This window comes from Salvelinus fontinalis, chromosome 11, assembly GCF_029448725.1.
Source record: "Salvelinus fontinalis isolate EN_2023a chromosome 11, ASM2944872v1, whole genome shotgun sequence".
NCBI lineage: Eukaryota > Metazoa > Chordata > Actinopteri > Salmoniformes > Salmonidae > Salvelinus > Salvelinus fontinalis.
This window is the reverse complement of record NC_074675.1, coordinates 33,601,953-33,614,350: the sequence shown is the minus strand read 5'-3', so window position 1 is coordinate 33,614,350 and position 12,398 is coordinate 33,601,953. Positions and strand designations below refer to the sequence as shown.

Genomic DNA, 12,398 nt, shown 5'->3' with positions numbered 1-12,398 from the left:
TATCTCCTAACATCTAAAAAGATCTCCCGTTGAACCTCTGTGTCAGCATACAACCCGTACCCATACGCTCTACAGCACACACTGCCTACCATCCTCACCCTCTGAATTTATTTCTATACTAGTCTAAAACTTTTCTCAGCGGCTCTTTTTCAAAGGGGTGGGTGTGACCAGGCCTCCGTTACGACCAATAACGAACGAGAAATCCGGAGCGCGTGTGAAGACACATCCAATCAGCAGTTTGGGAGGCTATTTTGAATCGACCCGGCCGCTAGCCAATCAGGCCGTTCTCGCATTGAGCTAGCGCGAGGCTGTGCAGTCTACATGGGGATAGAGAAGATAGGGGAAAGGCGAGACTGTAGGATTCCAGAATCCAGACTGACTGATCGTTAACAATACAGGTACGTTCCACTGTTATGTTATTCATAACGCAATAATAACATGACATTAACATTTTTTTACTTTTCCATTGGAATACCTTAAGAATATTGTTTTGTGTTAAATCAGATTGTCATTTTAATGATTTGAAGTAAGATTGTGTTATTTTTAAGTGTTTACGTGGTATTTTAGTGCAATTATAGTTTACATGTGTTTAGATGTTATTCATCTTGCAGGCAAATAGTGTTTGATAATTTTCCTCTCTATAATGTGTGATGTCTTGTGTTATATACAGAAATCTGCCGAAAATCTTCTTGATCTATTTTATTATCGTTTACAGGGTCATTTACCATAACGAAAATGAACATGTCACTGTTGTTTCGTTGACTCTGTGTTTTTTCCTGATTTTTAAAGTAACCAAAAGTTATTAAACTGTACATTTTCTGAGGCTTGTATTCCTTACACGCATCTCTGCTGTGTGACACTGAATATGGCTGGCTGTAGCCTGTCTACGAATAACACTGTCCTTCTATTGCGAACCAATTTCGATGTCATCTACATAAATACTCGTACATTTTCAAAGGAAATATTCGTTTTCTTCCCAACTTTATTATCTCTATTCAACCATGTAAAGAAAATGTGAATGTCATCGTCGAAAATTAGTTTTGGAGATTTGTATCGTGCTTAGTCAAATGATCGCTCTCACCATGTAGTAAAATGGCTGGCGATTTAAACCATTGAAGAGAGGCAGTTCTAACACGGAGAAGGGACGGCGATTTCTTTTCGAAAAAAACAATTTTCTACGGACGAAAAATACCACTCTTTATCGTTTTCCATTCGAAATGTTTATCTCTAACTTTCTGCCGTAAAGGATTTTTATTTCCCCCCTTTTTATTCATTTTCGCAACTTCTCGCTTGCACCAGGATGACTCACATAAGAAATGGCTGGCGCACTGTCTTTGTTAACGGATAGCAATGCACCAAGCGACCGTCAGGGGTATAACTTCGGAAAACAGTGAAATGTCACGAAATACGCATTGCCAGTTTTAATGTTTTAACATGAATAAAAATAACCGTCTTTATTTTATCTGACTAGGTTGTTTTGTTTTTAATTAATGGTCAAATTTAGTCGTTATAGCCCTTGGAACCGGAGGGGGTGTGTGTCGCTTTGTTACATAGTCAAACCCATAAGCCTTCCTCTCGCTAGACCTACAGAAGCCATTTTATTCAATGGGAGCTCCAGCGAAGAACAGCAAGCTCTCTTCGCCTGTATAGCAGCTAGTACTACCCAATACAAGGCGCTATGAACTGGGACTCAACCGAACGGAGCGGCGAATTAAAACTAGAAAAAGTAATACATTTTTGGGCAAAGTAAGATCGAAATATGCAAGAAGGTGGAAAATAAACAGGAGTTTCTCTCATGAGAACGCATTTCACAAAATGGAAGATGAATAATTCGCGTTGATGACCTTTGTTTTTCTCTGCCTGTGTAGTTGAAGCTTCTCATTCTATCGCAACATTGTAACCAGAGTCGGAGCGCTCGCTATACTATAGCTTGTATGAAGAGAGTTGAGTTCGCGTTGCGTTGGATGCAGTGAAGTAAAGTTTAGGGAGCTGAAAAATATGAAATTAAAAGGCTGAAAATGGCTAATGACAAGGAGGTGGGCGGTGGCGAGAGGAGAATATGGCGGGGCATCCTTATTAGATTGAGATTTAATGTAAGGTATTTTGTAAATATTCAAAAATCCTTTTTAGATTCGAATTCGTTTTTTTTCTTTCAATATTGAATTTATATCAAAGTATGAATTCACATTCCTAACAATGATATCATATTTCTCAAATAGTTAGTAGTTAAACAATTGTAAGTATTTTTGAGAAATTAAAAGAAAACACTTTAAATAATGCAATCGTATTACATTGTAATTACATAGTACATTGTACAACATAATAACAAATCAAAAACAGACATCAGAACAGCACACAGACTCCTAGACACATTTTTTAAAAATACATATAATTTCCTTAATTCCAAGACTCCTTGAGCAATTTCTTCTTCAGTGTCACACCCACAGAATGCTAATGCATTCCAACCAATTCTAATTCTGGAGCTAATTGGAACTCATTCAGATTTTATAACTCATTCTAAGTCTAGAACTCGTTCTTATTCTAGAACTCGTTCTAAATTCGAATTCCCTGGTTCCCGTCTATGGTTCCACCATACTATGAAGTTGACCTTCACTTGGTGGCTAATGATGTTAAATGAATATAATAGATGTTGCGTAATCAAATTATGTCTAAATTAGTCTATTAATTTTTACAAACCAATATAGAGACTTTAACAAATGTTATCAAACCTTGATTGAATAATCATAAAAAATTAAAATGCCATGGCCAATGTACACTGAACAAAAATATAAATGCAAGATGTAGTGAGCATTTCTCCTTTGCCAAGATAATCCATCCACCTGACAGGTGTGGCATATCAAGAAGCTAATTAAACAGCACAAATAATTACATAGGTGCACCTTGTGCGGGGGACGATAAGAGGCCACTCTAAAATGTGCAGTTTTGTCACCAACACAATGCCACAGATGTCTCAAGTTTTGAGTGAGTGTGCAACTTGCATGCTGACTGCAGGGATGTTCACCAGAGCTGTTTCCAGATAATTGAATGTACATTTCTCTACCATAAGCTGCGTCCAATGCCATTTTAGAGAATTTGGCAGTACGTCCAACTGGTGGCAATTTGAATGCACAGAGGTACCGTGACAAGATCCTGAGCCCCATTGTCGTGCCATTCCTCGGCTGTCTTCACATCATGTTTCAGCATGATAATGCACTGCCACATGTCACAAGGATCTGTACACAATTTCTGGAAGCTGAAAATGTCCCAGTTCTTCCATGGCCTGCATACTCACCAGAAATGTCACCTATTGAGCATATTTGGGATGCTCTGGATCGATGTGTATGACAGCGTGTTCCAGTTCCCACCAATATCCAGCAACTTTGCACAGCCATTGAAGAGGAGTGGGACAACATTCCACAGGCAACAATCAACAGCCTGATCAACTGTATGCGAAGGAGATGTGTCGCGCTGCATGGGGCAAATGGTGGTCACACCAGATACTGACTGGTTTTCTGATCCATGCCCCTACCTTTTTTTTAGGTATCTGTGACCAACAGATGCAGATCTGTATTCAAAGTCCATAGATTAGGGAAATCCATAGATTAGGGCCTAATTTATTTATTTCAATTGACTGATTTCCTTATATGAACTGTAACTAAATTGTTACATGTTATGTTTATATTTTTGTTCAGTATACTTTGGCAGTTGCATCACCTGATAAAAAAAAAAAATATTTTGTTTACTTTCCCAGCAAAAATCGAACCACACCATTGAATGAACCGATATCCATCTTCTCTCCACTCTCCCCTCTGCAGATAGTGACCCAATCAACCACCTGACCAATTAACCAATAAACGAGTTCCACAACGCCGTTAGGCCCCGCCCAGTGACCAGGATGGCTAAAGGCACCCCTGGGAAGCCCAAAGGCAAGATGTCTGCCTACGCCTACTTCGTTCAGACCTGCCGAGAGGAGCACAAGAAGAAGAGTCCCGAGATACCTGTCAACTTTGCTGAGTTTTCCAAGAAGTGCTCCGGACGATGGAAGGTGAGGATAGAATATAATAGAATAGATCTTTATTGTCCTTCCGAGAATGCGATTGATTGATGGTGGGTAGGTGGATGGTTGATTGATTGATTCATTGATGGGTAGACAGATGATTGGTTGATTGATTGATTGTTTGATTGGTAATTGATGAACGATGATGACATTTATTTTTCACAGACATTTATTTTTCACAGACATTTATTTTTCATTATTTTCACAGCTCACAAGTCACTGTATAGACATGATGATGACAAGATGAGATAGTCGATTTTCGAGTTTACATCTCTTAATACTACATTTGGTTATTGGTACGGAGCTAAATTAAATTCAATCAATCTTTTGTTTCCAAATCTATTGTTCCCATAAAGGACACGTTTGACAAACCAACTGGTAGACTACAAGCTGGTTGGTACTGTACAAGTCAAGAATGGCAAGTTATTTGGTAACGAAGGAGCAGTTACATATTCCTCACTTCAGGTGGCGCAACAAGACCACACATGTACTCAATGATGTCATGCTGACTTAGCATGCCAATGTAAATTATGTAAAATAAAAAAAATAAAAAATTGGAACAGAAAACACAAAAATACTGGTGTCTTATATTGAAGGACAAGTCCAGGTAGCCCCTCAAGGGTACAGGGTTAAGTCTATTTGTCATGTATAAAAAATAGTATGAAACGCTCGCTCACAACACAAGCGACCTTGCATAAGACCTTTTTTTGTTTGGTGCTTAATGAACACAGCCCGTGTGTCCGTCTACTGGTGGGAATATTTTAAGTGGTATAAATGTGATTTTTGCAGACGATGTCTGGCAAAGAGAAGGGGAAGTTTGAGGACATGGCAAAGCAGGATAAGGTGCGCTATGACAACGAGATGATGCACTTTGCCCCTGGTGGCAAGAAGGGAAGGAAGAAGGACCCCAACGCACCAAAGAGGCCCCCGTATGTACCACACACACAAATACACACAGACATACAGTATTCATACCCCTTGACCTATTCCACATGTTGTTGTGTTATAGCCTGTTACACCCATCTACACACAATACCCATAATGACAAAGTAAAAACATGTTTTTAGAAATATTTGAAAATGTATTGCAAATTAAATACAGAATTATCTAATTTACATAAGTATTCACACCCCTGTTAGAATCACCTTTGGCAGTGATTTCTGGGTAAGTTCCTAAGAGCCTTGCACACCTGGATTGTATAATATTTGCACATTATTCTTTTAAAAATTCTTCGAGCTCTGTCAAATTGGTTGTTGATCATTGCTAGACAGCCATTTTCAAGCCTTGCCAAAGATTTTCAATCCGATTTAAGTCAAAACTGTAACTAGGCCACTCAGGAACATTACATGTCATCTTGGTAAGCAACTCCAGTGTAGATTTGGCCTTGTGCTTTAGGTTATTGTCCTGCTGAAAGGTGAATTTGTCTCCCAGTGTCTGTTTTACAGCAGACTGAACCAGGTTTCCTCTAGGATTTTGCTGGTGCTTAGCTCTATTCCGTTCTTTTTATCTGAAAAAGTTAGAAAGGATGCCTGTATCTTTGTAGTGACTGGGTATATTGATACACCATCCAAAATTGAATTAATAACTTCATCATGCTCAAAGGGATATTCAACTTCACCATGCTCAAAGGGATATTTTATTTTTTATCCATCTACCAATATGTGCCCTTCTTTGCGAGGCATTCGAAAATCTCCCTGTTTTTTGTGGTTGAAATTCACTGCTCGACTAAGGGACCTTACAGATAATTGTATGTGTGGGGTACAGAGATGTGGTAGTCATTCCAAAATCATGTTAAACACTATTATTGCACAAAGAGTGAGTCCATGCAACTTATTATGTGACTTGTTAAGCCATTTTTTTGTATTATTCCACTTTGACACAATGGGATATTTATTGTGTGTAGGCCAGTGGCATTTAGCAAATTTTTACTCCTGAACTTATTTAGGTTTGCCATAACAAAAGGGTTGAATACTTATTGACTCAAGACATTTCAGCTTTTCATTTTTTATGAATTTCTTAAAATGTCTTAAAAACATAATTCTACATTATGGGGTATTGTGTGTAGGCCAGTGACACACAACATCTCAATTTAATACATTTTATATTCAGGATGTAACACAACAAAATGTGGGAAAAGTCAAGGGGTGTGAATACTTTCTGAAGGCACTGTATATGACTGGACGGACAGACGGGCGGACAGATAGACACGCAACACACTACTTAGCTCGTGTTTATATCAATACTCACATAAGACATCACATCGCCCAAAATGACAAAAGAAAATCCATACTAGTAAATAAATTAATATTGTACCTTTAAAAAAAAATCCTTTCTCCCTAGATCTGGTTTCTTCATCTTCTGCGCGGACCACCGGCCCAAGATCAAGGCCCAGCATCCCAGCCTGGGGATAGGGGACGTGGCCAAGAAACTAGGCGAGCAATGGAACAACCTGACTGATGCTACTAAACAGCCCTACCTGATCAAGGCCAACAAACTCAAAGACAAGTACCAGAAGGTAGAAGAACCACCTGTGTATTAGCTATTTAATTAGTACTTTAAAAAAAATCAGATCCTCTTTAATTTAGGATAAGCTGCTCTTCCTTCGGGTCCAAACAAACCACACACCTACAGAACCAAGATGCTATACCTTTCTATGGATTCGTCTCGAAAGGAGATAAGGGGAGGAAGCCACCTTAGAGATGTATCCATAGTGCTTGTAAACTTAATTCAGTATTATTCTATGTCTGACAACACATGATAACAAGATAGTAATATAATATGATACTGATAATAACACATTTGACTCCCTCCCTCCCTCCTCTCTCTCTATCTGTCTCTCTCTCTTTCCAGGACGTGGCTGACTATAAGTCCGGTAAGGGGAAGGTGGGTGCTCCGAGCATGGTGATGGCCCCTAAACCCATGACGAAGAGTAATATGGATGACGAGGATGATGATGACGATGAGGAAGATGAGGAGGAGGATGAGGAGGAGGAGGAGGATGACGAGTAGACCCAACCGCGTTCTGTTTTGTGTGTTGTGTTATTATGATGACGACGAAGATGATGACGACGATGGCCATGATTATTAAGTGATGCAGGGTTTTTTTCTTTCAGTTTGAAATGCGATTTGTAGGGGTTAGAGGAAGAAACACTGGTGATATCTTTGTGTTGCTTAATTACGTTGCTCCGCCCCTGCCACACTTCCCTCCTCCCCACTCTTTGTTGTTTTGACTTTGTCACTATGTTGATTTTGTGTAAACCGCTTACACAAAGTTCTCTATGTAACACTGAGTCCAGTTAAGAATTTGAGACTGTACATTACTACGGCAACTGTGATTGAACTCAAAGCAGATCCCTAATAATCCCCCCAACAGCTGTGTGTGTGCACATGTGCACGTGTGTGTGTGTTACTGTGTCCATTTCACCAGCACTGTCCAGTGTCTTCCTCAAAACCCTCATAGCATTGTCTTTATACTGGGTGTACATCGATTCAACGGAGAAGCATTTAAAACCAGTAGTAGCATTGCGGCAAAACATCATTCTGTTTTTGGCTGTGCGTCCCAAATGGCACCATAATCCCTATACAGTGCACTACATTTCACCTCGGCTCGTAGGGAATCCCATAGAGCTCTGGTCAAAAGTAGTGCACTATATAGGGAATAGGGTGTCGTTTGGGAGGCAAACATCGTTTAAAAAAAAAAGAATGTGTAAGGTGGTGCGTTACTGTATATGGTTGATTTAGACTTAGTCCTTGTTTTTCCCGTTTAACAAAAAAAATGGAGGCCTCCGGATGTAAGGGATATCAGATTGCACATATCTAGTAGTGGTGTTGTTGATGTAGCTAGGTGGCTGTGTGTGTAGCTGTGTGTTGGTTGTTGCACCAGGAAGTGTTGTAATCGTGAAAGTCGAACTCACTGTTCAACAGCCTCCCATGTAAACAAACAGCCATGGCTGGTTAGCTAGTACACACTGGCTAACAGTAATTTCACACTACAACTCACTCATTGTCTGGGGTAATTCCTAACTTCCATTTAAGTCAAATTTTCACCTAGTCATGTAACAGAGGAGGGTGGATACCATCCATCCAATGGTATTTAATGGAAACTATTATCTCCCTTTTGGCTAAGTGCACTTTTACTATTAACCGTTCGTTCATTGTTACAAGATCTTCTCACGGTTTAAAACACGACACACTGAGTGAAAAAGCACGGCTGTTGACTATTATAATAAACCTGTACTTATCTGTATCTAAGATGATTTTTTTCTTTTTTGTATGTTTTAGAAAAGCTACGTTTGCTATTATTATTAAAGTATGACATTTTTACATGTGGTGTTATGTATTAATGATTTCCATCCAAGCCATCTAAACTTGCTCCACACTCATCTGCCAAAAAAGTGAACATCCCCACCTATAACACATGTGTTATTATTATAAAGAGAGTTGTCTGGATATTATAACTAAAAGTGAATCAACAATAAAGAGAACATCAATTGCCATTTGAACTCTATACTTTACTCTCAAAATAATTATCCTGCTGGTCAAATACCTGACTTATTCCATCTCAACCTACAGGTTTGACAACAGAATATTCTAACAAATAATTACAACTTCATATTTTTTACATTACATATTGCTGATTAATCAATGTGATATAGGTCACTCTAGGAAAAATTCTAGAATTCACCTTAAATCCTCATTTTTACAGGTAAACATAATTTTACTCCCACATGTCCTACAGCGTTATTATCCTCTTGACAGTGAAATATAATGGGTCTGTATTACTACTCTCTTTAAAGGGATATTTCACCCAAATTACAAAAATGACACATTGGTTTCTTTTTTCCCTGTAAGCATTCTATAGACAAGTTATGACAGCAATCCATGCATTGGTTTAGTTTCCCTGGCATTGTTTCCACATGCTAACGTTTTAGCATTTGTAGCGCCAATCCCATTCAAGTCATGGGACCGATATTAGCATTTGTTCAAATCATCCGAAAGTATCTACAATTTCTTGTGAAGCTCAACAAAGTAATTTACAGATGTTTTGAGCATGTGAGAAAAATGCTAATACCGGTCCCATGACTTGAATGGGATTTGTGCCACAAATGCTAAAACGTTAGCATGTAGAAACAGTGCCAGGGAAACTACACCAAGCATGGATTGCTGTCATAACTTGTCCATAGACTGCTTACGGGGCATTTTGTAACTTGGGTGAACTATCCCTTTAACCACAGCATTACACAATCCACAGAGTGACTCCCTTAAACAATATACATAGCTCTCAGTAGGGGTCCACAGGTCTATTGCTAGGCAGTGTTGATATGTTTGTATAATGGTATTAATAGGGTAATAGGGTATGTGCTATATGAATGGTGTCCGCTGGATCACAACGGGGTGATTAGAGGGTTGTTTTCATTTAATTAAAGAGTGGAGGACCATTGGTTCTCTCTCTAGGTTAAGGGATGTGGTTGAGGCTAAAGTTAGAGCTATTGAAGAAAATGGACTAGGGCTAGGATGGACTGTAAGTTTGGGACTTTTTCTGCCACCATGTCACGTCAGTCAGAATGCAATGAGGAGATGGAGATGAGGAAATCCAGGTTTAGTGGTATTTATTATTCACACAGTTTGAATAATACAGGAACGAACAGAGCACATGGGGGAGGGCTTGGATGGAGGTTAGGATGGATGTGAATAACAAGGATGTGCTTTAGGGTGTGGCTTGTAAAGCCTTGGCGATAGGATTGGATGTGGATAACACGGATGTGGTGTTCTGGAAGGGAGATACAAAAGGGAAACATTAGGAACACAACATAAGAGGTGCATGAATCATAAAGTAGTACCAAGTGACTATGGAGAGAATGTGAGCTTAACATGAACTATAAACTGAGGAGACTGCAAACACATACCGAGAACAAAGGAGCCATAGAATTTTGCAAATTGTGGACATGGATATACAAAGGGAAATAACATTGGGCAACAACTATGTATTAGTTAGGACTTACAATCTTCAAACAGTATAATAACAAAGAGCACTCACTTCATTCTATCAGGCACAATGGAAGGAGGAAGGATAGGGCCACCCACAGCATCGCCAAGCATAAACTGAACTGGTAGGTAGGAAGGAGCATGCAGCTTATTATGGGGAATGAAAGGGGTGAAAAGGGTATAGGAGAGTGGAGTGGGAACAGGTGTGGATGGAAGGGGAGTGACCTAGGGTAATTGGAAGCAATTGGAGTCCTGTAGGGGTGCCATGACTCTTCACAACAGTAAGGGTTGAACTAGGATGTAGACATGAAGCTAGGGTTAGAGTTAGGGTTGAATCGGGGTTGAAAAGGTAGCACACTAACTCCAGCTCCAACTCCAACCCTAACCCTAACCCTTATCCCCCCACCACACCACCACCACCACCAACAAATAGAGCTCCCCACCTCTGAATTCCCATTTTAAGCCCTCCTCTGCATGTACTGTGTCAATGAATTGCACACCTGTGATCACATCTGGATTCACTACTTTCTACATTTTGCCACTAGGTGGCAATAGAGCTAGATGGACAATCACAAGCATGCAGGGTTGGATAGAAAAAAAAAAAAAAAATTGCAATCAGTAACGTAAATTTTGGATTACCCAAACTCAGTAACGTAATCTGATTACTTCCAGTTACTTCTGGATTACTTTCCCTTTAAGAGGCATTAGAAGAAGACCAAAAGGATCCATCAAACGCATTTGGTGTGTCATCATAGTGATCTCTGACTAGTGGTCAGAATCGCTCAGGTGGAACAAACTTAAACGTGCACCTATTTTCAATGCTGAATTTAATGTAATTTCACACAAACGCACATACAGACGCACACACACATTTATTTTACTATCCTTGTGGGGACCAAACAATTGATTCCCATTAAAAATCCTATTTCCTCTAACCCTAAACCTAACCCTTACTCCTAAACCTAACCCTTAAGCCCACTTGTCCAAATGTTCCTTGTTTTACTAACCAAAAACATAAGCGCACACACACACACACACACACACACACACACACACACACACACACACACACACACACACACACACACACACACACACACACACACACACACACACACACACACACACACACACACAAGCAGCCTTTCCAATGACAAATGATGACCGAAAAGGTCTCAGCGCTGAAGCAGATTATCCTATTGTTGCACCAATATTGATTATAAAAAATAAACTGCCAGGCCTTGCAGTGAAAGCAATAATCTAAAGAGCATTCTCTCAAGTGTCACCTTTGAAATATAGAACATTCCTATATGAAGTCTATAACCTAGCCTACACTTCTATTACATTTCAATACCATATTAAAATCAGGATTCAATCCAGAAATTATGTGGTGAACTGGGGACAGGGGAACCCTGAATTCGGTATTTGGTTTGGTTATTTTGGTTATTCCCTATGGAAATGCACGACAAACTGGAGGATATTTAATTATGATTGTGATAAGAGTAAAACAAATACATTCTGCCAGCGATTTGTTTTCCTCCTTATCGGTTACAAAAAGCCACACCCTCTTCCTAAAGCCGATTTCTAATTGGTGGGCCCGAGGGCAAGGGCGGGCCAACCCTGTTGTCGTTCACTAATTCACATGTTTCCGAAGCAGCAATTAGTCGAAGGTGGTGTCTGTCACACGGGGAGGGCGTCGCTCTGTGTTTAGCTCGCTGTCAGAACTCGAGAAGGCGAGGAACGAAACGAACTGTTCATTGCCGTCTGTAGGCTGTGGAAACGGAATTTCAGGTAGCTAGCTGTGCGAGCCGAACCGAGACGGATTGGAGCTCGAGCCCGCAACGGAGAGGAGGAAAGAGGAGAGAATTGAAGAAGACCTTGATATCCAAAATAGCGTTAAGATTTACACAAATATTACACTTTAGTAGCACTGAAACACAAGGCCTGCGAAGATGGGAGACAAGGCAGGCACCAGGTAGGAGACGTTCTCAGTATTTTGGTGTTTTTTTGGCGTTTGATTTTTGCGGTGATGTTTTGTGTTATTTGGGAAAATAGGCCATCGAAGGGATGAAAGGGTAGCCTAGTTTAACATGCAGAGACTGGGAAGTGAAGGCAGCACACTGGTCGAGTTTCCCAGCAAAGAATCCGCGATAAGAGGGGGTTAGTTAAGAAGTGTGCTCGTTGGTTCAGGGGAAAAGAGGAGGGAAGGAGGGAGTGAGAATTGTAGTACAAACGATATCATCATCATCATCATCATCAAATATGCTCGCAACGCATAGCCTAGCCCACGGACTTGTGGCGTTATCCAGAATGCAAAACAGTGGATCATTTTGTCAGCTGTCAGAATTCGCATAGG

General features: G+C 40.0%; 1 protein-coding gene across 1 annotated transcript; it reads left to right on the top strand.

Annotated features, from left to right (window-relative positions):
• Positions 1 to 289: 289 nt before the first annotated feature.
• hmgb3a (high mobility group box 3a) lies at positions 290 to 8,380 on the top strand. Its single transcript, XM_055938507.1, has 5 exons — positions 290 to 398; positions 3,816 to 4,045; positions 4,847 to 4,986; positions 6,398 to 6,572; positions 6,908 to 8,380. The coding sequence occupies exons 2-5, from the start codon at positions 3,896 to 3,898 to the stop codon at positions 7,064 to 7,066; spliced, it is 624 nt and encodes a 207-aa protein (XP_055794482.1). The 5' UTR covers positions 290 to 398; positions 3,816 to 3,895; the 3' UTR covers positions 7,067 to 8,380.
• The last annotated feature ends 4,018 nt before the right edge of the window (positions 8,381 to 12,398 follow it).

What these genes read in the sequence shown, in the direction of transcription:
- hmgb3a (XM_055938507.1), top strand. Translation starts at nt 3,896, where the DNA reads ATGGCTAAAGGCACCCCTGGGAAGCCCAAAGGCAAGATGTCTGCCTAC. An exon ending in AGTGCTCCGGACGATGGAAG is followed by an intron (nt 4,046 to 4,846) that starts GTGAGGATAGAA and finishes TGATTTTTGCAG; the next exon opens with ACGATGTCTGGCAAAGAGAA. An exon ending in TCAAAGACAAGTACCAGAAG is followed by an intron (nt 6,573 to 6,907) that starts GTAGAAGAACCA and finishes CTCTCTTTCCAG; the next exon opens with GACGTGGCTGACTATAAGTC.